We start from the raw sequence: 25,168 nt of genomic DNA, 5'->3' as shown, positions 1-25,168 counted from the left end.
AGACCAGCTGAATTTAATGAAATGGTTGTTATATCTTTTATATTACTGATCTTATTTCCCTACTTTTGACTATTTAATGTAATATTTTGCTGAATGTTAATCATCAATAATATTACTGTATATTCAGAGATTGTGATTGAGATCAGTGTTAAACTTGCAGGCATAGTATGAGCAGAACCAAGAAGTGAACAGATGAGTTTGAGCAACCGTGCCATTTTTATACATAGAAAGTGATGAGTTATCGGACATTAATATTGCCAGCTAAGTGGCTCTTATAAAGATGTAGCTGTTTGGACAAGGACAGTGTGAGGGTTGCAGACATTTAATGGCTGCACATTCACATGAATTACTGTATTAATCTGCCAGATATCAGAAGGGGAGCAATAGGAAATCACAACAATGAGTTAAGCATATAAAAGCCGGAAAGCTATGTATATGATCCTTTTCAGGCACTTCCCTGGTGTTTTTCTTATGCTAAATTTGTTTTGGTGGAGAATTTTTGGAGCAGCAGCATGAAGACAGGCTCAATCGAGTGCATAAAATGCTGCATACCATTCACCAAGGTCCCTTTTTGCAGATAACTGTACGCTTGTTTTGTATCTCTCAGCACGGTAGTGCAGTGGTTAGCACTGCTGCTTCACAGCTCCAGGGACCTGGGTTCGATTCCCGGCTTGGGTCAATGTCTGTGTGGAGTTTGCACATTCTCTTCGTGTCTGCATGAGTTTCCTCCGGGTGCTCCGGTTTCCTCCCACAGTCCAAAGATGTGCGGGTTAGGTTGATTGGCCATGCTAAAATTGCCCTTAGTGTCCTGGGATGCTTAGGTTAGAGGGATTGGTAGGTAAATATGTAGGGATATGGGGGTAGGGCCTGGGTGGGATTGTGGTCGGTGCAGACTCGATGGGCCGAATGGCCTTTCTCTGTGCTGTAGGGTTTCTAAGATTTCTAAGATGTTATAACCATGGAAGGTTTGTTACAGAGAGATCATTGAAACCCTACAAACCATCGAGTCTGCACCGACAACAATCCCACCCAGGCCCTATCCCCATCACCCCACATATTTACCCCGTTAATCCCTCTAACCTATGCATCCCAGGACACTGATTTAGCATGGCCAATAAACCTAAACCGCATACCTTTGAAATGTGGGAGGAAACCGGAGCAAACCCACGAAGACACGGAGGCGGACATGCACACTCCGCACAGACAGTGACCCAAGCCGGGAATCAAACCCAGATCCCTGGAGCTGTGAAGCAGCAGTGCTAACCACTGTGCCACCGTGCTGAGAGATACAAAACAAGCGTACAGTTATCTGCAAAAAGGGACCTTGGTGAATGGTATGCAGCATTTTATGCACTCGATTGAGCCTGTCTTCACGCTGCTGCTCCAAAAATTCTCCACCAAAACAAATTTAGCATCAGAAAAACACCAGGGAAGTGCCTGAAAAGGATCATATACAGTGCGGGGAAATTCCACTCAACAATAAGCCAGAGTAGGTACTTTCCAAATTTATGCTGACAAGAAAGGGAAATTGACAGTTTATAAGGCATAGTCGCATGTTATTCTTTTCAAGCTCAACGTGTCACCTACTCGCTTTCTGCAAACTTTGCGATGGTGCTGCTAGTGCAGGCAATGTCAAGCTCGTGTTTTAACACTAGGTTGGAGGAGCTCATCAAGAATGGATGTTGTAGCACGTCAGATCAGGCTGGGAGGGTGTCAGTGCACATTTTATTGTTTAATCCTTGTGGTCAACACCAGGGGATGCAGAAAGTTCTATGTGGTGCACTGCCATCGTAAGTGTGGGTGCTTGTATTCAATAATAAGTGTTGAGAATCAGCAAAAGTGTTGCTGTCAGCTAATATGACAAGAAATATGATTCCAAGAACAAATATATTCAAATGCAGCGTGGCAAAAAGGTTGCTGTAGGTGGTATGAATTACCAGTAATTGTAAGTCTTTGAGGATCATGTTTAGACATGATGAAGAGAAACTGCACCTGCCCTTTGAAAATGTTTGCTGTTCGCCGGAAATTCGAGCACGTTGATTAGTGCGTTGCTCCTGCACTCTGGTTCTGAAGCTAAGCAGTCAGGTGGCTGAGAGAGTTTGAAACTAGAACTAGGGGTCCCAGTTTCGGAATAAGATGATTCCCTTTTCAGGCAGGGATCAGAACTTTAAAGTAAGAGCATCATGTAGTTGGTGGAACTTCCTTTCCAAGAAAGCACTGGAAGTTGGGTCATTGATTTATTCAAGGCAGATTTAGGCAAATTTATAAAAGACAAGGGAGGCAAGGGTTATGGGACTGGCAGACAGGAAGGTAGAAGCATGGTTTAGTCCCTGGGGACCATGGCTGACGGCTTCACCTGCATGGTGCAGGCACTGGTGGCTGCCAGGACTGGCAGCGCCAGATGATGATGAGGCTTCTGGATCTCACTCCAACTGACCCTCTATTCCGTGGAGTGGCCCAGAGGCCATGAACGCCCAGAGGGAGGAGGATCAGCTGGAGCACAGCCTGGGGTGTTCCACCAAGGAGACCCTGTGAGTGACCAGCCCTCCCCCCACCCTTCCAGACACCGGCACAACTCAGGCACAGCAGGCTGAACAGGGTGGCACGACGACACCAATGACACCCGAATATAGGCCGGGACTCTCCAGCTCTCATCTCTCCAGAGGACGCTCGCCAAGGGCATTTCAGGCAACAGGGCATGAAAGGCAGCAGGTCACCTCCGCCTCTGATGTGTATCCCAGGGACACACCTGGAATTGGGGGAGGGTACAGAAGATTAAGGAATTGTAGGGGCACAGTGTGGGCATGGGTGAAGTTAGGCACTAGTAATTGAGGAACATTTGGATATGTCACTATGTTGAATATCCTGGCAGGAAGGTTGGCTAAGGCTACTGGAGAGACTTTAAACTAGAAAGGTTGGGGGGAGGGAATCAAAATGAGGGGACTGAGAGCGAGGAGGTTAGCTCGCAAATAGATAAGGAATGTAAACAGGGTAAGAGGGAGGTTAGACGAGTGATGGAGAAGGGAAGTGCTCAGGCTGAAGGTCTGAGATGTGTCTATTTTAATGCCAGGAGTGTAGTGAATAAAGTGGATGAGCTTAGAGCGTGGATTGCTGCTTCGAATTGTGATGTGGTGGCCATTACGGAGACTTGGATGTCTAAGGGACAGGACTGGGTGCTTCAGGTGCCGGGTTTTAGATGTTTCAGGAAGGACAGGGAGGGAGGCAAGAGAGGGGGGGGAGTGGCACTGTTGATCAGGGATAGTGTCACGGCTGTAGAGAAGGTGGACGCCGTGGAGGGATTGACTACGGAGTCTCTGTGGGTGGAGGTTAGGAACAGGAAGGGGTCGGTAACGTTGCTGGGTGTTTTCTATAGGCCGCCCAATAGTAACAGAGATGTTGAGGAGCAGATGGGGAAACAGATCCTGGAGAGATGTAGGAATAACAGAGTTGTCGTGATGGGAGATTTTAATTTCCCAAACATAGATTGGAATATCCCTAGGGCTAGAGGTTTGGATGGAGAGGAGTTTGTTAGGTGTGTCCAGGAGAGTTTCCTGACACAGTATGTGGATAAGCCTACTAGAGGAGAGGCTGTACTTGATCTGGTGCTGGCTAATGAACCTGGACAGGTGGAGGATCTCTCGGTGGGTGAGCATCTTGGGGATAGCGATCATAATTCTATCTCCTTCACGATAGCATTGGAAAGAGATAGGATCAGGCAGGCTAGGAAAGTGTTTCTCTGGAGTAAAGGGAAATACAGTGTCATCAGGGAGGAAATTAAACGGGTAAATTGGAAGGAGGCATTCTTGGGGAAAAGTACCGAAGGAAAGTGGAGGATTTTCAAGGAATGTTTGTCTGGAGCTCTGCATGACAATGTTCCGATGAGACAGGGGGGTGTTGGTAGGGTACGGGAACCGTGGTGCACGAAGGTTGTGATGAACCTGGTGAATAAGAAAAGAGAGGGGTACAGAAGGTTCAGAGAGCTAGGAGGTGTTAAGGATTTAGAGGAGTATACGGGATGTAGGAAGGAGCTTAAGAAGGAAATTAGGAGAGCGAGAAGGGGTCATGAGAAGGCCTTGGCGGGTAAGATTAAGGAGAATCCCAAGGCTTTCTACAAATATGTCAAGAGTAAAAGGATGAGATGTGAAGGCATAGGACCCTTAAAAGGTGAAGGGGGAAAAGTTTTTGCGGAACCGTTAGAAATGGCGGAGCTGCTTAATGAATACTTTACCTCGGTATTCACGGTGGAAAGGGATCTGGGTGGTTGTACTGCTGGTTTGCGGTGGACAGAAAGGATCGAGCACGTGGACATAAAGAAAGAGGATGTGTTGGAACTATTGAATGGCATCAAGGTTGGTAAGTCGCCGGGACCGGATGGGATGTACCCCAGGTTACTGTGGGAGGCGAGGGAGGAGATTGCGGAGCCTTTGGCGATGATCTTTGCATCGTCGATGGAGACAGGAGAGGTTCCGGAGGATTGGAGGATTGCAGATGTGGTCCCTATATTCAAGAAAGGGAACAGGGACAGCCCGGGAAATTACCGACCGGTGAGTCTAACCTCAGTGGTTGGTAAGTTGATGGAGAGGATCCTGAGAGACAGGATTTATGATCATCTAGAGAAGTTTAGTATGATCAAAAGTAGTCAGCACGGCTTTGTCAAGGGCAGGTCGTGCCTTACGAGCCTGGTTGAGTTCTTTGAAAATGTGACCAAACACATTGACGAAGGAAGAGCGGTGGATGTGGTCTATATGGACTTCAGCAAGGCGTTCGATAAGGTCCCCCATGCAAGACTTCTTGAGAAAGTGAGAGGGCATGGGATCCAAGGGGCTGTTGCCTTGTGGATCCAGAACTGGCTTGCCTGCAGAAGGCAGAGAGTGGCTGTGGAGGGGTCTTTCTCTGCATGGAGGTCAGTGACCAGTGGAGTGCCCCAGGGATCTGTTCTGGGACCCTTGCTGTTTGTCATTTTCATAAATGACCTGGATGAGGAAGTGGAGGGATGGGTTGGTAAGTTTGCTGACGACACCAAGGTAGGTGGTGTTGTGGATAGTTTGGAGGGATGTCAGAAGTTGCAGCGAGACATAGATAGAATGCAAGACTGGGCGGAGAAGTGGCAGATGGACTTCAACCCGGATAAGTGTGTGGTGATCCATTTTGGCAGATCCAATGGGATGAAGCAGCAGTATAATATGAAGGGTACCATTCTTAGCAGTGTAGAGGATCAGAAGGACCTTGGGGTCCGGGTCCATAGGACTCTTAAATCGGCCTCGCAGGTGGAGGATGCGGTCAAGAAGGCGTACGGCGTACTGGCCTTCATTAATCGAGGGATTGAGTTTAGGAGTCGGGAGATAATGCTGCAGCTTTATAGGACCCTGGTTAGACCCCACTTGGAGTACTGCGCGCAGTTCTGGTCACCTCATTACAGGAAAGATGTTGAAGCCATTGAAAGGGTGCAGAGGAGATTTACAAGGATGTTGCCTGGATTGGGGGGCATGCCTTATGAGGATAGGTTGAGGGAGCTTGGTCTCTTCTCCCTGGAGAGACGAAGGATGAGAGGTGACCTGATAGAGGTTTACAAGATGTTGAGAGGTCTGGATGGGGTAGACTCTCAGAGGCTATTTCCAAGGGCTGAAATGGTTGCTACGAGAGGACACAGGTTTAAGGTGCTGGGGGGTAGGTACAGAGGAGATGTCAGGGGTGAGTTTTTCACTCAGAGGGTGGTGGGTGAGTGGAATCGGCTGACGTCGGTGGTGGTGGAGGCAAACTCGTTGGGGTCTTTTAAGAGACTTCTGGATGAGTACATGGGATTTAATGGGATTGAGGGCTATGGATAGGCCTAGAGGTGGGGATGTGATCGGCGCAACTTGTGGGCCGAAGGGCCTGTTTGTGCTGTGGCTTTCTAGGTTCTATGTTCTATGATTGTCGCTCACCGCTTTAATGCCTCAGAATCTTTAACTCTCCCCATCATAACACAGCTGTCCTCACTGGGCCTCGTGCCCACCAGAAGTTAGGCCTCTCAGAGCAAATGTTTCATTTGTAGTGATAGGAGTCAGAATCTCTAAACCCTCATCCCTAAATCACCCTCTAGAGCAAAAGGACAGAGGAATGTAGCGCAGAATCTCACTCAGACATGAAGCGGGGAGTCAGCGTGCTGGCAGCAGACTGACAGGAGTCAGACATAAACAGTAATTGAGGAGCATACAGACCATTCCTCACCATGAGTCACCATCACCCTCCTGTATTAACTGGGCAGCAGGCACTCAGGGATTCCTCAGCCCCAACACCCTGAGGAATGAAAGATTGGCCACCTTCATACCCTGGTCATAGAGGGGCACAATGTCCTGGGAGGGTGGCGGTGTGAGAGAGTTCACCCTGTAGGCCAGTGAAATAGCCATCATCCATGAAGTAGGAGGCAAAGAGGGAGTATCCAACCCTCCTGCCCATATGCACCCTTACCCCTGCCTCGCCTTCATCCTCAGGCACATCCTCCTCATCTGAGGACACATGCCCCTCCTTAAGGTCATCCTCAGGGAGCTCCTCAACCAGTTGCAGAGCCAGTTTGTGGATGTCACAGCAGAGACCGCAACAATGTGGGAGACTCTGTGGGGACTGTATTGTATGGCCCCGTCAGACTTGTCAAGGCAGTGGAACTTCTTCTTTATTAGGCCGATGCATTGCTCGATGACAAATCGGGCCGTGTTATTAGCCTCACTGTACTAGGTGTCCACAGGGGTCCGTGGCCTCTGCTCTGGCGTCATCAGCCATGACCTGAGGGGATATCCCTTGTTCCAAAGGAGCCATCCCTGTAGCCTGGGGTGTCCTGTGAAAATCCATGGGATCCACAGCTGGCCATGGATGAATGCAATGCATGCAGCCTGGAAAATTGGCACACATGTGCAATACCTGCATCTGGTGGTTGCATACCAGCTGGACATCGAAGGAGAACACCTTACGATTGATGAAGGTGACACCTTGGTGGCATGAGTTGCAGGGAATGGCAGTCTATCACCTCCTGCACCTGTGGCAACTATGTGCCCTCTCGTCCTGCCTGGCCTGGTCCAGGTCAAAGTGGATGTTGTCCAGAGCCTGTGCATACAGCACATCTGTCACTTCATGGATGGACACACTTATGATAGGTGCCTGTGAAATACCACAGAGGTTCCCGTTGAAGCTTTGGAAGGAGCCCGTGGCGAAGCAGTTCAGGGCTGCCATGACCTTGACAGCCACAGGGAGTGAGTGTGGTTTGCTGCCACATGGCACCAAGTCCCCAAGGGCATGGCATAGTTGCCACACTGTCTTCTTATGTGGCTTCTTTTGTCAACACATGGTGTTGGACAGCTTCTGGAAGAACACATGAATCCAGTAGACCCTTGGTCTTCTCTAGCGTCTTCATGCTCCCTGCACGGTTGATGCAGCCTCTAGCCCCTGATCCTGCCCTGCAGTCCCCTGGTCTTGCTCCGCAAGGTCCCCCCTCGGAGTTGCCGTACTTTGTTGTTGAAGTCTGTGCTCCTCCAGCACTGCGATAAGTAAGATAACCAGCTCCACTGGCTCCATCCCAATTTCATTCGGGATTCTGTGTGGGCTGAGAGAGGGAGTCAGGTTGTTGCACCATCATTATCTCTCTTAACCCATTGCCCTTCCTGACCTGGGAGCAGCCAGTCCCAGAGCTTCACTGGCAGAGATTGCATGCTCACAGCTCAGGTGCCCTCCCATCTCTCGAAGAGAGCTGGCCCCAGCATATGCCCTCCCCCCACCTAGACTCGCCTGTAGCCTTCAGTCTGTAAAGACAGATGTAAAATACCTTTTTAATTCATCTGCCAAATTCCTGCTTTCCATTATCAATCCCAAGACACACTTTCTATCGGACCAATGCTTACTTTGTTAAATCTTTTCTTATTTAAATATCTATAGAAACTCTTACTAACCATCTTTATATTACTAGCTAGTTTTCTCCCATACTCTAATTTTCCCCTCCTTATCAATCCTTTTGTCATTGTTTGATTGAGAGCAGATTTGATGAAGGTATTCAATACCATGAGATGTCTGGACAGAGTAGATAGGGAGAAGCTGCTCCCGTTGGTGGAAGGATGGAGAACAAGAGAGCACACATTTAAGGTAATTGGCAAAAGAAGCAAAGGTGCCATGAGGAAACATGTTTTCACACAGCGAGTGGTTAGAATCTGGAATGCAGTCCCTGAGAGTGTGGGGGAGGCAGGGTCAACTGAGGCATTCATGAGGAAATTGGATTATTATCTGAAAGGGATGAATGTGCAAGACTGCAGGGTGAAGGCGGGGGAGGGTGTTGAGAAGGGGTGGTCAAGGGGGTAGTGTGGTGGCCGTTGTACAAGATGAATTGCTCCTTCAGAAAGTCAGTGCAGTTGTAGTCTCTCCTTGTGCTGTAACAATTCTGTGATATTTTTATAGATCTAATTCCTTAAACTCCTTCTGCAAGTTTTGAACTCTGCCTGGATGATCTCACAGCAACTTGTGTCGGCCTCTTGGGCTGCAGGTTTCCTCTGCTCTTCCCCCCCTTTTCCAGAAGCCCTTCCACATTTTTTGTGATTTTCCATACACTGGCACCTGGTGCCGATTGCAAAAGAGGACACCTACATTTTTCACTTGGGAATCTCCCCATGCCACCACTTACTTATTCTTGTCGTCCATCTTGTTTTTGAAAAAAGTTGTTTTTCAAATTGGAGGCCTGTGACCAACGGTGTGCCTCAGGGATCAGTGCTGGGTCCACTGTTATTTGTCATTTATATTAATGATTTGGATGAGAATATAGGAAGCATGGTTAGTAAGTTTGCAGATGACACGAAGATTGGTGGCATAGTGGACAGTGAAGAAAGTTATCTCCAATTGCAACGGGATCTTGATCAATTGGGCCAATGGGCTAACGAATGGCAGATGGAGTTTAATTTAGACAAATGCGAGGTGATGCATTTTGGTAGATTGAACCAGGGCAGAATTTACTCAGTTAATGGTAGGGCGTTGGGGAGAATTACAGAACAAAAAGATCTAGGGGTACATGTTCATAGCTCCTTGAAAGTGGAGTCACAGGTGGACAGAGTGGTGAAGAAGGCATTCGGCATGCTTGGTTTCATCGGTCAGAACATTGAATACAGGAGTTGGGACGTCTTGTTGAAGTTGTATCAGACATTGGTAAGGCCACACTTGGAATACTGTGTGCAATTCTGATCACCCTATTATAGAAAGGATATTATTAAACTAGAAAGAGTGCAGAAAAGATTTACTAGGATCCAACGGGACTTGATGGATTGAATTATAAGGAGAGGCTGAATAGACTGAGACTTTTTTCTCTGGAGCGTAGGAGGCTGAGGGGTGACCTTATAGAGGTCTATAAAATAATGAGGGGCATAGACAAGGTAGATAGTCAATATCTTTTCCCAAAGGTAGGGAAGTCTAAAACTAGAAGGCATAGGTTTAAGGTGAGAGGGGAGAGATACAAAAGTGTCCAGAGGGGCAATTCTTTCATACAGAGGGTGGTGAGTGTCTGGAACAAGCTGCCAGAGGTAGTAGTAGAGGCGGGTACAGTTTTGTCTTTTAAAAAGCATTTAGATAGTTACATGGGTACGATGGGTATAGAGGGATATGGGGCAAATGTGGGCAATTGGGATTAGCTTAGGGGTTTAAAAAAAAGGGCGGCATGGATAAGTTGAGCCGAAGGGCCTGTTTCCATGCTGTAAACCTCTATGACTCTATCTGCCTCTTGAGTGGCTCCTTCCATGACAGTGCTACTCAGGACCAACCAGCCTCCTGAGTTTACCTCATACTTCTTGAATAGTTTCGGTAATTTATGAATTCCCCGGTGTAAGAAGTATATCCCTCAGCCTTTACGGGTTGTCACTTGTTTCTCGCTTTCTTCATTATCCTTGTATTTGATTTGTCTAACACTGAAGATTTCTGACAGAATCAAAGTTCATGCACATCAGAAGGGTTTTCTGCGTGTTGACCCTTTGCACCTAATTTTTTAAAAAGTGCTGATATTATAACATTGAATTGTCACTGTAATCAAACTCTTACAGGAATCAAACTCATACTATTGAAGAAATCCTGTCCAATCCCATCTCAAACCTAAAGTGTATCTTCTTTTGGCCTTTCTTATTCTTCATTAACTTCTCAGAACATGGAATGGATATTTCTCAGACTTTTAACCCCCTAACACAAACAACTTATATTCATATCAAGCCACTAATATAATAACATATTCAGAAGTGCTTTACAGGAGCATTATGAAATAGAATATGTCACTGAACCACAGTAAGAGTTTTTTAAGTCAGGTGATCATAAGTCTGATGAGGGAGGTCGGTGTAATGAATGCCTGAATGGAGGATAGTGAGATAGAGAGGCGGAGAGGTGTGGAAAGGGAATGCCAGGGGTTAGGACCCAGGAAGCTGCAGGCCTGGCCATTCATAATGGACTGATTTAGGGATGTACAAGAGGCCGGAATTAATGGAGCATGGATACTGAGTGGATTGTGGGATTGGAGAAGCTTACAAAGGTGGGGAGGGACAAAGACATGGAGGGGTTTGAAAAGAAGGATGAGGAATTTAAAATCAAGACGCTGCTTTATTAGGAGGCAACGTAGGTCAGTGAACACAGGGGGATAGATGAATGGGACTTGGTGCGAGTTAGCACAGGGATAGCACAGTTGTGGGTAATCTCAAGGGTAGAATGGAGTAGTTATTGGAGTAGTTATGCCTCGAGATAACAAAGGCATGAATGAAGATTTCAACAGCAGATGAGCTGAGGAAGTGTAAAGCAGAGTGTTGTTACGGAGGAGAAAATAGACAGTCTTCATGACAGGCATATATGTAGTTGGAAGCTGAGGTCAGGGTCACAAGGTTACAAAGAGTCAGGTTTAGTCCGTTGCCAGGGAGAACAATGGAGCTGGTAGCTAGGGAACCGAGTTAGCCTTTCCTAAATTTCTGCTCATCCAGTATTCATTGAAAGTACTTGATAAAATGCTATACTGCATAAGGTTCCGGTTTTAACACATATTCCAGTGAAAGTATTCAGAAACACAAAACCTGGATTTGTTCATTACACAACCATACGCACTGAGACCAGGTGAATAATTACCACCAGTTCCTCCACTGGTAAGGTTAGCAGTTAAATTGTTCCTTTGGCTTTCATCTCACTAGCCCATTTGTCAATTGCTATGAAGAGATGAGATGATTTGCACATTCTATCTCACTGCACAAGCACACCGGATCTTCTTAAGTGGACAGGCTATGTATGTCCCAAAGTGAAATTTAAACAAGTTGAGCATGCAAGAACAACCACACTTCTGATTTTCAGTTTTGTTTAACTATCTGATTCAGGTTTAAATACAAATAAGGCAGGTTTATCGGAAGATTCAATTTTTGATGATTGCTAAGGAGTCTCGGTGAAATTCAGGTGGACAGTCTGAAAGGAAATTGGCAACAGTGTTCTTCTGGACAGGGCAGGCAATTGGATACAGCGTCCCACTTTACAATGCAATGTGAGTGTGTACTCCTACCATTGGGACATTGCTGGAGCAATTTCCTTCTGCTTATACCGAGAGCAGGTGGCAGAGGAGAGGAGAACCTGAGGGAAAAGAGACAACATGGAGAGAAAGTCAATGAGCAGGAAAACAAAGAGAGAGGGGGAGGAAAACGCAGAGCAAGAAGGAAACTGCATTTGAAATCGGTGCACCTGGGTCAGTGTAATTGGACAGTTCAGTATTTCACAAATTTATGAGCATCTAAATGACTCATTCACAATGTCTTGCTGCCTGGATTCAGCGCATAGGCCATATGTTGTGCATCACTGTTAAAAAGAGATAAGATAGAAAATTGGTCTCTGTTGCTGGCAGTGAGTAGCTCTGCACTGCTAAAATAACCTTAATGCGCAATTTGCAATATCTATTCAGAGACAGATCACTCTGAAAGATACATGTGTAATTGAAAGTTACTTTCATCTAGTTCAATTTGAAAGACTTTGCCCTTCACCTCTGCAGAACTAAATTTGAAGCTTATCAGCTTCTGACCTAGACTGAAAATAATTAAAGTTACTAATAAAGATGACTGCTAAGGAACATAAGGTCAGTAATGACATCCCCATTTCTGTTAACTGCATATGAATTCTTTTCCTTCTACATTCAAGATGATTTTAAAATTCCAACGCCAAATTACCGATGCCATGTCATTTGCATTTTTAAATTAACTTGTTTCATACCTACATGAATATCAAGTTCGGGTTCTTTTGGAACTATTGAAGAGAATGAAGATCAGAGGCATGGCAAATTGTCAGGGGAGTGCAGTGCTGAAACTCTGCACTGATTGGAATATGCAGAGAATAAAAATGACACTAGGTGTAACGGGGTTGGCGGGGGGGTGGTGGTGGTTTGGGATTATTATGTTTTATATCTGTCTGCCTTTCTGAAGTGAAATAATGGAGATGTGACGATGGATGACTATTTCGGCCATGTTTAATACCCTTCGAGGATCAGGAGGTTTTTATTATGCGGGTATTTGCCCTCCAGGTATCAAATGGATTGATTAGAATCTATGATGGGGTAGATTGTACAAGATCTGCAAAAGAAGGTTTGATGGGTCATATGACCTTTTTCTTGTTCCATAATTTATATTCTTTAATCGCTTAATCTGACATTCTGTCACATTCATTTTCACTTTTTCTCTTTCGTACTTAATATCTCACAAGAGGCAATTTCTGCCCAACTTTCAAGTTTGTTCAAAGCCTCAACATATGGACCGCAGGAGTAATTTCTCCTTTACGTGGTGTGATGTCAAATAAAAAGATGATGTGAAATATTGTTTTCAGTTTCAGCCACAGCACGTATAGGTCATATGTATGCTGCAGTCCAAGGGATTTACAGCAGGCAGTACATTTTCACGCCACTTTTAATGCTGACATTTTCCTGTGACTTCATGCTTGTATCCCGATATATTTCATTCAGTTCCTATGCAATATAATGCTTCAAACTGGTTGCGAGCCTGGCGTCTTGCCGTTTTATTTTTATTTTGGTGATCTCATTCCAAATTCATGAACTAAAAGTAAGCTGAATATTCTTCCTGCAAAGAGCAATTTGAATATTTTGTTTCCAGAAGGAAGTTGTCATGAGTATGAGTGGAGGTCAAGTCCCTGGAATGGCAATGAGCGAACTGTATGGTGTGTCCGTTCAGATGGTGTGAATGTGACAGGTAAACAGTATTTAACTCTTCATTATACACTGAATTGTCAGAGATTGATAGAATAATCAGGGCAATAGTTCTGTTGATGTTTGATTCAAAGTCTTGTTGATCTTTATCACTACATTCCCTTGCCTTTGTGTTGAGGCTATTGCATCAGACTGACTTATTCTCTTTTTGTCTTTATGCCAGCATCATAGAATTTTCTGAAATAATTTTTGATGCAATGGCAAATTCTCCTGCTTCATTCCCCCCCCCCCCCCCGCCCCCTCCCAACAGCTTAACTCTTTGACCTTCCCATAGCCTTGAATCTGAATAAATTCTCCCCGATCATCTCTTATTTAATTTCTCATACTAACTCCCTGAGGATCCCCTAATGGCTCAATCGTCTCCTTTTGCCTCTGGAATTCCTTGACACTCAGACAAACCCTTGAAGATCACCATCTCCGCTCACTCAAATTGTTTTGTTGGGAAAATCTTGACACCTCTGACCTGGCTCAATGGCCTGGTCTGGAACTGGTCCAGTACCTTTGTCCAAAGATGTGCTGGTTAGGTGGATTGGCCATGCTAAATTGTCCCTTAGTGTCCAAAGATGTGTAGGTTAGGAGAATTAGTGAGGTAAATATGTGCGGTTACAGGGATAGGGCCGGGGTAAGATGCTCTATCGGAGAGTCGGTGCAGACTCGATGGGCCAAATGGCCTCCTGCACTGTAGGGTTTCTATGACACCTTCTACGAATCTTTGTCCTGAACTGGATATTCTCTCATTAGAACCATTCCCATGGGATGAAAGCCTCCTTCATGGTTTCAAATTACAAAACTTAAATTATATATTGCCACACTTTGCTCTTTCTTTGTCCGTCACTCTGGTGTACTCCAGTATGCTAAACCCTACTCCTGCCTCATCAACATTTGCATGTAACCTCTTGCCGATGTTACTAAGGTCGTAGTTTATTTTGTTGACCATTCAATTCTTCAGAGGTGTCTTCACAGTCTCCTACCTGCCTCGGCAAAATCCATCTCCCCTGGTGGGGCTACTGAGGCGGCAAAGCTGCCAGCCTGCAGTGTCAAGAGCAAACTTGGAGGTGGCCAATTAGAGACCACCTCATGGAAGATGGTTGCCAGCCAGTTTGGACTCAGGATCCCCTGATGGGTCCTGTGTCAGGATTCTGAATCACATAAGAAAATCCAGCTCTGGGTGAGGTTAATGCTTCTTTATCACAATGCTTCCAAAACTGATGCAATCTTCTTTGTAGACTTTGTGAATGTTTACGTGCCTCTGACTTTGAGTCCAACTTAGACACAGTTCAGAGGTGTGGAACCTCGCCATTCATTCCAAGCTCAGCTTCCTATCACCATTATGGGCGGCCTGGTGAATGGGCAACACGGTGGCACAGTGGTTAGCACTGCTGCCTCACAGCGCCAGGGACCTGGGTTCGATTCCCAGCTTGGGTCAATGTCTGTGTGGAGTTTGCACATTCTCCCCGTGTCTGCATGGGTTTCCTCTAGGTGCTCCGGTTTCCTCCCACAGCCTGAAAGATGTGCTGGTTAGGCGCATTGACCCGAATAGGCGCCGGAGTGTGGTGACTAGAGGAATTTCACAGTAACTTCATTGCAGTGTTAATGTAAGCCTTACTCGTGACTAATAAATAACTTTACTTTAACCTGAAACCAAAATGTAACGTTGCCCACCTCCAACCCAACTGCCTCCTCACTCCATCGCTGAAACTCTATCAACTTGCACTCGGTGTTTTCTAACATCATTGTGCTTGTAATATTGTTATTATTTGTAAACTGCATTTCATCCTCAATGCCACACGTTCATGCCCTGACCTGCACTCAGACCCTCATCTCTGTCACTCTTGTCCTAATCAAGCTGCACGAGTTTCCTGTGAGCTGTGTAATCCATTCTAATGTTCTTGTAAATGTTTTCATGGTCTCACTCTGCTTGTACCTTTGACCTTGTGCAGACTTCCACTCTGTAAACATCCTCTAGTCCTCTAACGTCATTTAACTGCACGCTACCCCGCTATCACTGCTCCCTTCCTCAGCATCTTGCCCATGCCTTATCTGTTTTCAGAGTCACACAGACTCTATCCATCAAACTGTTCTCTTTTTTGCCCCATCCTGGCTTCCTCACCCTTCCCTCTCACACTTGACGTTCCTTCACTGGTTCTCCATTGTTCACCCAAGCACTGTGATTATTTCAGCCTGTACAGAATGCTGAAGAAATGTGAGTTTGTAATGAGTAGGAGGTTGAAAATGTTCTTGCTAGCCCTGTCCACTGGAAAACAATAGGAAACAAGATACGTGTAGTCATAACAACGGTCTTTAATCTAGCTCATTATTCAGCTTGGAAAGGTTGAGAAGCCAGAAAGGTAAAGGCCCCAAAACATTTGTAAAGTTAACTTTCACTTTGAAAACTTAAGATTTCTCAATGACGGGCAGGGCTATCATGAATATTTTTGCTTCATTTGTCCTTGATCCCTTCTGACAAAACATTGTAAAATACATACCGTGTGGAACATGGCATCATTAATCAGAACACATTAATATTGAAAAGTTAGTATTTGTTGAATGTGCAGTAATTAGATTCATAGTTCAAATCTCTGTGTCATAGCTATTCTCCTATATTTCACCATTTCAGCATGGTTTTAGCAGCATTAACAAACATTGTAATAGAAAAGTATACATATTTAACATATTTCCCATCTCCTGTGTTATTGAACCTGATGAATCTTTAATGCCTTTGTTAAATTCAGGAGGTTGCTCTTCTCTGAGTCAGCCAACTGCTTCCAGACACTGCCATCCATCCTGCACTAAACCATACTCCTTCTGTACGCAGGTAAGCAACGAGGAGCAAAATCCCTGTCTATTGTAAATATTTACCATTCAATAGTTTATTGACTCAGAGCACGGACATCCTGACTGCTCCCTGCTGTTATGTTCCAGTTGTAGTATGAATGTGGGAGCACTGGTTTTAATTGCCTTCTGTAAAAGTTCAGTAGATCTGCTTATAAAACAATTGATTTATCACACAATGGCAGTGAGATTGTTCCATGATCTAGTGCTGTAAAATAGTAAAAGTAAGAAAATCGACCAGCAAATGATACCACCATTCTGGATTTATACTGTAATTGCCAAGTGCCTGGATAAGGCCAGTTCATGAGGTCTTGAACTGAGAAAGCTGTAGGATTTGCTGGAAATTATGCTGGTACCTAATTCTTATAGTATAAAGTGTATCATAGTGTAAAGTGTGGTTTACACTCATACATCATAGAACATAGAACAGTACAGCACATGAACAGGCCCTTCGGCCCACAATGTTGTGCCGTACATGACACCCAATTAAACTAACCCCTTCTGCCTGCCTTTGGTCCATATTCCTCTGTTCCTTGCATATTCATTTGCTTATCTAAAAGCCCCTTAAATGCCCCTATCATATCTGCCTTCACCACCACCCCTGGCAGCGCAGACCACCTACCACTCTCCGTGTAAAAAGCCTTGCTCCTCACATCTCCTTTGAACTTTCCCCCTCTCGCCTTCAGTGCATGCTCCCCAGTATTAGATATTTCAACTCCGGGGAAAAAGATTCTGACTGTCATCTTTTGAATGGGAGGCTCAAACCAAATAGAATGTGCCAAATGTGGTTGCAAATGTTTCAGTGGGATTAATATCAAAATCTAAACCTTTGTGGGGCAGCACGGTGGAACAGTGGTTAGCACTGCTGCCTCACACCGCCAGGGACCCAGGTTCAATCGCCGGCTTGGGTAACTTTCTATGTGGAGTCTGCACGTTCTCCCTGTGTCTGCATGGGTTTCCTCCGGGTGCTCGGGTTTCCTGTGGGTTCGGTGGATTGACCATGTTAAATTGCCCTTTAAGTGTCAGGCAGACTAGCAGGGTAAATACGTGGGGTTAAAGGGATAGGGACTGGGTGGGATTGTGGTCAGTGTAGGCTTGATGGGCTGAATGGTCTCTTTCAGCACAGTAGAGGTTCTATGATATCCTACATTCTATATAGATCTAATACAATTGGGCAGTTGAGATTTACTTGGGGTTAATAAACATTAATTATCTTCAGATATATATATTTTAGAAAATCATAAATGTTGATCTTTTTCATATGTTTTGCTGATGGTTGGAATATTTAGCACTAATGCAGAGATGGGAATGATGCAGTTTTCCTTTACACTGGTTCAATTCCAGTCCATTCATAATGAAGAAAGAACTTAAATTTACTTAGTGCTTTCCACAACATCAAGACACTCCAAATGCCCGTACAGTTGATGAAATACTTCTTGAAGTGTAGACACTAATGTGGGACAACTTATAAACTGAAATGTAAACAACAAAATGCTAAACAGCTGGATAACCTGATACGTAAATACTGCTCAGAGCAATAGAAGAACTCATTACACTTCTTCAAAATATAGGGTGGGATTTTCCGGTCGAGCTCACCCCAAACTGGAAAGTCCTACCCGAGGTCAACGGATCTTTCCGTGGTCCACCCCCCGCCCACTACGATTCCCATGGTGGGTGGAAAAGGAAAATTTGCCCCATAATGTTTTAGGTCTGCCAGAGAGGGTAGATAAGGCATTGAGGTCTTAAGACTCACACTAAAGATGGCACCTTTAATGTAGTCCGCCCTCAGTGCTGCATGGAATTGTCAACCTAGATTATGTGCTCAAGAAGGACAAGGGCAGCAGATACATGGGAACACCATCACCTGCAAGTTCCCCTCCAAGCCACTCACCTAGTTTGTGTTTCCAGGTCAGGATGGTGAGTGGCTTGGAGGGGCAGCAGTGTTGCTCATGTCCCACGAATGAATAAAAAAATGTCTCTGCACTGGAACTTGAATCCACAATTTTCAGACTTAGAAGGGTATTGGAGCTGAGCGGAGGTTGACACCTAATCAATAGACAAAGGAATTTCATATTAATGCATTGCATACTTAATAACATAGAGCATAATTTCAAGGTCTGTGTGCAAAATCGTTTTTGTTTTGCAGCAGTTGGTTAATTCATTAGGAGAAGTTAAGTCAACCCAGTATCTCAGCATTTTTCATGACTGGTTTGATTATTTACATACTTGTACACAAAAGGGGGAAATGGCGGTTGGTTTCGGATGGAGAAACATTCAATAGAGTTTACGTCATCAGTGACAAAAGAACAGCGGATGGTCTGCATCAGACCCTCTGAGAACAGCATTAGAGTTGTGGAGAGAGATTTGAAGAGGTGCAAAAGTTTCTATGTTTTATGAAGAGTGTACAATTTTATACAGGACTTAAAAGAAAATGCCTTGTGACTACACCAGTTGAGAGTCAGAGACTAGTTGAGTGGAAAGTCATGTCCTCAACAGTGCTAAAAGAGACATTACAATCCAAACAGTTGTCGCAATTTATATTTATAAGGTATAATGAGGGACAATTTATACGAGCAATTAGGTCAACATTTTAATTTTCCTGTAAACCATGATTTTAAATAATGAATTCCAGCAAATTCAGGATAAAAAGAAACGCACTACTAGTTTCTGAAGAGCAGCTGACAATGTGTAATAAATGTCTGGCATCTCCAGCGACACCTACATTCCAGCAACAAATGAAACAAAATGCCCATAACTGTGAAGACTGTTTTCACAGTAAACAGGTATTTACTGCCCCCTGGTGATAATAAAATCAACATGCAGTGACATACCTTTTAACTACTGTCAAAACCTTCTTTTTGTTGCAATATCTTTTAAGTTTTCATTTTTACATGGTTTTTTTGATTCAATTTGATTTGATTTGATTTATTATTGTTACGCGTATTAGGATACAGTGAAAAGTATTGTTTCTTGTGCGCTATACAGACAAAGCATACCGTCCATAGGGAAGGAAAGGAGAAAGTGCAGAATGTAATGCTACAGTCATGTCATAGCTAGGCTTTAGAGAAAGATCAACTTAATGCGAGGTAGGTCCATTCAAAAGTCTGATGGCAGCAGGGAAGAAGCTGTTTTTGGGTCGGTTGGTACGTGATCTCAGACCTTTTTATCTTTTTCCCGACAGAAGAAGGTGGAGGAGTGTATGTCTAGGCTGTGTGGGGTCCTTAATTATGCTGGCTGCTTTGCTGAGACAGCAGGAAGTGTAGACAGTGTCAATGGATGGGAGGCTGGTTTGAGTGATAGACTGGGCTTCATTCATGACCCTTTGTAGTTTCTTGCGGTCTTGAACAGAGCAGGAGCCATACCAAGCTGTGATACAACCCGAAAGAATGCTTTCTACGGTGCATCTGTAAAAGTTGGTGAGAGTCGTAGCGGACATGCCAAATTTCCTTAGTCTCCTGAGAAAGTAGAGACGTTGATGGGCTTTCTTAACTATTGTGTCCGCATGTGGGGACTAGGACAGGTTGTTAGTGATCTGGACACCTAAAAACATGAAGCTCTTGACCATTTCTACTTGGCTTTTATGCTGAGCTATGAAACAGAATTTAATGAGGTAAGGAACCTTGAAGCACTTTTTAAAAAAAATTGCAGTATGTTTGATTAACAAGAAGGTGAAAGGTTATCGGAGGCAATCAGGAATGTGGGATTGAGATTATGACCGTGATCGACTTGAATGGTGAAGCAGGCTTGAGGGGCCGAGCGGCCTATAGCTGCTCTCAATTCGTATGTTTGTGAGTGAGCAAATCCTGAGGAAGTTCATAAGTCTGATATGTTCACAACTGAAGTGACATCTAAGTCTGGTCATCATTTTATAGCAAGGATCTCGATGCGGTTTTGGAAAGAAAACCCGAGCTTAACGTCTCTGAGCTACAAGGTTGGTTTGTTGTTAATTTTGATGTGCAATGTCAGTTGTACCCCTCAGCAAATGAACACTGAGAAACTACCACAGAAAAATATCTTCCCTGTTTGAAAGCATATGCATTTCAAATGAAGGTTGATGCTTTGATAGGCTCAACATTCTTCATTCTTTCACGGGATGTGGGTGTCGCTGGCAAGACCAGCATTTGTTTCCCATCCATAATGGCCCTTGAACTGAATGGCTTGCTAGGCCATTTCAGAGGGTATTTCAGAGTCAACCACATTGCTGTGCATCTGAAGTCACATGTAGGTCAGACCGGGTAGGAGTGGCAGATTTCCTTCCCTCATTATCATTAGTAAACCAGATGGCTTTTTAATGAGAATCAACGCAAATTTCATGGTCACCATTGCTGAGACTAGCTTTCAATTCCAGATTTTATTGAATTTATTGTAAATTCCACCAGTTGCCATGATTGGGATTTCAGTTCAGATGTCCCCCAGAGTAGTAACTTAGTTCTCTGGATGTAATAAATCGAGGGCAACTCAATAAGGCTTCAGAACAAAAGGGCTTTAATTCCAATGTAGGGATTAACTTTATATACAAATAGAGTCAGACAGAATAACTATGCAACTATACACTACTCTACCCTTGGTCCAATTGCCGATCCTTCCTGACCCTGGGTACACGCCCTCACACTCGATTGACTCAGCTTCCTGCCTTGACATTCCATAGGGTCTGGCCTAACCATGTGGTCCTCACCTCCCTCTGGAGTTCAGCTCTTCTGTCCATGTTTGAACCAAGACGGTAATGAGGTCAGGAGCTGAGTGATCCTGACAGAACCCAAACTGAGTGTCAGTGAACAGGTTATTGCTGAGTAAGTGTCGCCTGATAGCACTGTTGGTGACACTTTCCATCAATTTGTTGGTGATCGTGCGTAGTTTGATTGGGCAGTAGTTGTCTGGGTTAGATTTGTCCTGCTTTTTGTGGACAGGACATTTGTGGACACAGATTTGTCCTGCTTTTTGTGGTAGCACAGTGGTTAGCACTGCTGCTTCACAGCTCCAGGGTCCCGGGTTCGATTCCTGGCTCGGGTCACTGTCTGTGTGGAGTTTGCACATTCTCCTCGTGTCTGCGTGGGTTTCCTCCGGGTGCTCCGGTTTCCTCCCACAGTCCAACGATGTGCGGGTTAGGTTGATTGGCCAGGTTAAAAAATTGCCCCTTAGAGTCCTGGGATGTGTAGGTTAGAGGGATTAGCGGGTAAAATATGTGGGGGTAGGGCCTGGGTGGGATTGTGGTCGGTGCAGACTCGATGGGCCGAATGGCCTCCTTCTGCACTGTAGGGTTTCTATGATTCTATGATTCTATGAGGACATAGCTGGGCATTGCTGATTAGATTCCAGTGTTGCCATTATTCTGGGACATTGCGTCTATATATGGAGCACAAGTCTTCAGTACTATTGCTGGAATATTGTCAAGGCCCATAGACTTTGCAGTATCCAGTGCCGTCAGCCCTTTCTTGATATACCGGGCGGCACGGTAGCACAGTGGTTAGCACTGCTGCTTCACAGCTCCAGGGACCTGGGTTTGATTCCTGACTTGGGTCACTGTCTGTGTGGAGTTTGCACGTTCTCCCCGTGTCTGCGTGGGTTTCCTCCGGGTGCTCCGAAGCATTCAAAACAAAGTAAATGAGTTGATGGCACAAATCCATACAAATGAATATGATCTAGTGTCCATCACAGAAACGTGGTTGCAGGGTGACCGGGACTGGGAACTGAATATACAGGGTTATCAGGCATTTAGGAAGGATAGACAGGTAGAAAAAGGAGGTAGGGTAGTTTTGTTAATAAAGGATAATATCAGGACGGTAGTGAGAGACGACATAGGCTCTAAGGAGCAAAACGTGGAATCGTTGTGGGTGGAGATAAGGAATAGTAGGGGGAGAAAGACACTGGTAGGCGTGGTCTATAGGCCCCCAAATAATAACTTAGAGGTGGGGAGGGCTATAAACAAGCAAATAATGGATGCATGCAAAAGTGGAACAGCAATTATCATGGGGGATTTTAACCTACATATTGATTGGTCGACTCAAATTGGACGTGGAGGGCTTGAGGAAGAGTTCTTGGAATGCTGTCGGGATTGTTTCATTGAACAGTATGTTACAGAACCTACGAGAGAGCGAGCTATCTTGGATCTGGTTCTGTGCAATGAGACAGGTAGGATTAAGGATCTTCTTGTGAAGGATCCTCTTGGGATGAGTGATCATAATATGGTGGAATTTCTGATACAGATGGAGGGTGAGAAAGTAGGGTCCCAAACAAGTGTCCTCTGCTTGAACAGAGGGGAGTACGATAGGATGAGGGTGGAATTGGCTAATGTAGACTGGGCGAGCAGACTGGTAGGTAGGACAGCTGAGGAACAGTGGAGAATTTTTAAGGAGATTTTTTTAAGTATTCAGCAAAAATATATTCCGGTGATAAAGAAGGACTGTAAGAAAAAGGATAACCGGACGTGGATAACGAAGGAAATAAAGGAGAGTATTAAAATAAAATCAGATGCGTACAGAGTGGCCAAAAATAGTGGAGAATTAGTGGATTGGGAAAGCTTTAAAGAAAAACAAAGAACGACTAAGAAAGCGATTAAGAAAGGAAAGATAGATTATGAAACTAAACTAGCTCAAAATATAAAAAATGATAGTAAAAGTTTTTACAAGTATATAAAAAGGAATAGAGTGGCTAGAGTGAATGTTGGACCCTTGGAAGCTGAGAGGGGGGATTTAATAGTGGAAAACGAGGAAATGGCTGAGACTTTAAATAAGTTCTTTGTGTCGGTCTTCACGGTGGAAGACACAAATAGTTTGCCGAATATTAGAGATCGAGAGTTGGTGGGAGGGGAGGTCCTTAATACAATTACTGTTACTAAGGAGGTGGTGCTTGGTAGACTAATAGGACTGAAGGTAGACAAGTCCCTGGGCCCGGATGGAATGCATCCCAGGGTACTGAAAGAAATGGCTGAGGTAATAGCAGATGCGTTAGTAGTAATTTATCAAAATTCGCTGGACTCTGGGGTAGTGCCTGCTGACTGGAAAACAGCTACTGTTACGCCGCTGTTTAAAAAAGGAAGTAGACAAAAGGCGGGTAACTACAGGCCGGTTAGCTTAACGTCCGTAGTTGGGAAGATGCTAGAGTCCATTATTAAAAAGGAAATAACAGAGCACCTGAATAAGAATGGTTCGATCAAGCAGACGCAGCATGGATTCATGAAGGGAAAGTCGTGTTTGACGAATCTACTGGACTTTTATGAAGATGTCACTAGTGCGGTTGACAGAGGGGAACCGGTGGATGTGGTGTTTTTAGATTTCCAGAAGGCGTTCGATAAGGTGCCTCACAAAAGGTTGCTGCAGAAGATTGGGGTACACGGAGTTAGGGGTAAGGTGTTGGCGTGGATTGGGGATTGGCTATCTAACAGGAAGCAGAGAGTTGGGATAAATGGGTGCTTTTCTGGTTGGCAGTTGGTGACCAGTGGCGTGCCGCAGGGATCGGTGCTGGGGCCTCAATTGTTTACCATTTACATAGATGATCTGGAGGAGGGGACTGAATGTAGGGTATTCAAGTTTGCTGATGACACGAAGGTGAGTGGGAAAGCGAATTGCGTGGAGGACGCGGAAAGTCTGCAGAGAGATTTGGATAGGCTGAGCGAGTGGGCGAGGATCTGGCAGATGGAATGTAACTTTAGCAAATGTGAGGTTATCCACTTTGGAAGAAATAATAGTAAATTGGAATATTATTTAAATGGAGAAAAATTACATCGTGCGACTGTGCAGAGGGACCTGGGGGTCCTTGTGCACGGATCGCAAAAACTCAGTCTGCAGGTGCAGCAGGTGATCAAGAAGGCGAATGGAATGTTGGCCTTTATCGCGAGGGGGATAGAATATAAAAGCAGGGAGGTCTTGCTGCAACTGTACAACGCACTGGTGAGGCCGCAACTGGAGTACTGTGTGCAGTTTTGGTCCCCTTATTTGCGAAAGGATATATTGGCCTTGGAGGGAGTGCAGAGAAGGTTCACTAGGTTGATACCGGAGATGAGGGGTGTAGCTTATGAGGAGAGATTGAACAGATTGGGTCTGTACTCATTGGAGTTTAGAAGGCTGAGGGGTGATCTTATAGAGACATATAAGATAATGAAGGGGCTGGATAGGGTAGAGGTGGAGAGATTCTTTCCACTTAGAAGGGAAACCAGAACTAGAGGGCACAGCCTCAAAATAAGGGGGGGCCGGTTCAGAACAGAGTTGAGGGGGAACTTCTTCTCTCAGAGGGTAGTGAATCTCTGGAATTCTCTGCCCATTGAAGTGGTGGAGGCTTCCTCGTTGAATATGTTTAAATCACGGGTAGATAGTTTTCTGATCGATAAGGGAATTAGGGGATATGGGGAGCAGGCGGGTAAGTGGAACTGATTCGCTTCAGATCAGCCATGATCTTGTTGAATGGCGGGGCAGGCTCGAAGGGCCAGATGGCCTACTCCTGCTGGTATTTCTTATGTTCTTATGTTCTTATGCTCCGGTTTCCTCCCACAGTCCAAAGATGTGCGGGTTAAGTTGATTGGCCATGCTAAATTTTGCCCTTAGTGTCCTGAGATGTGTAGGTTAGAGGGGTTAGCGGGTAAATATGTAGGGATATGGGGGTAGGGCCTGGGTGGAATTGTGGTTGGTGCAGACTCGATGGGCCGAATGGCCTCCTTCTGTACTGTAGGGTTTCTATGATATCATGTGGAGTGAATCGAATTTTATGAACTCTAGTATCTGTGATGCTGGGATCTCTCGAGGAGGCCAAGTTGGATCATCCACTTGACGCTTCTGTCTTAAAATGGCTGCAAATGCTTCAACATTTTGTTTTGCACTGAAGTGCTGGACTCTCTCATCTTTGACAATGGTGATACTTTGGAGCCTTTTCTTCCAGTTTGTTGTTTAATTGTCCACCGCCATTCGCGACTGGATGTGGCAGGACTGCAGAGTTTAGGTCTGATCTGTTGGTTGCACATTGACAGCTCATATTTTGGTGTGCTTGGTTTCTGCTCCTGGCATTATCCCCTGCACTCCTCGTCAAACCAGGCATGGTGGTAATGATAAAGTGCGGAATGTGCCGTGCCATGAGGTTACAGAGTGTGGATGTAAACAATTCTTTTGCTATTGACGGTCCACAGCGCTT

At 44.9% G+C, this 25,168-nt stretch overlaps 1 protein-coding gene across 1 annotated transcript in view; it reads left to right on the top strand.

Moving 5' to 3' along the window:
- thsd7ba (thrombospondin, type I, domain containing 7Ba) overlaps nucleotides 1-25,168 on the top strand; it is a 624,788-nt gene that overhangs the window by 577,468 nt on the left and 22,152 nt on the right. Inside the window, 2 exon segments of the mRNA XM_078229305.1 lie at nucleotides 13,107-13,202; nucleotides 15,952-16,034. Of these exon segments, the coding sequence (XP_078085431.1) occupies nucleotides 13,107-13,202; nucleotides 15,952-16,034 (179 nt within the window).

The sequence above is a fragment of the Mustelus asterias genome, chromosome 14, assembly GCF_964213995.1.
Source record: "Mustelus asterias chromosome 14, sMusAst1.hap1.1, whole genome shotgun sequence".
NCBI lineage: Eukaryota > Metazoa > Chordata > Chondrichthyes > Carcharhiniformes > Triakidae > Mustelus > Mustelus asterias.
This window is presented reverse-complemented; position numbering and strand designations above follow the sequence as displayed.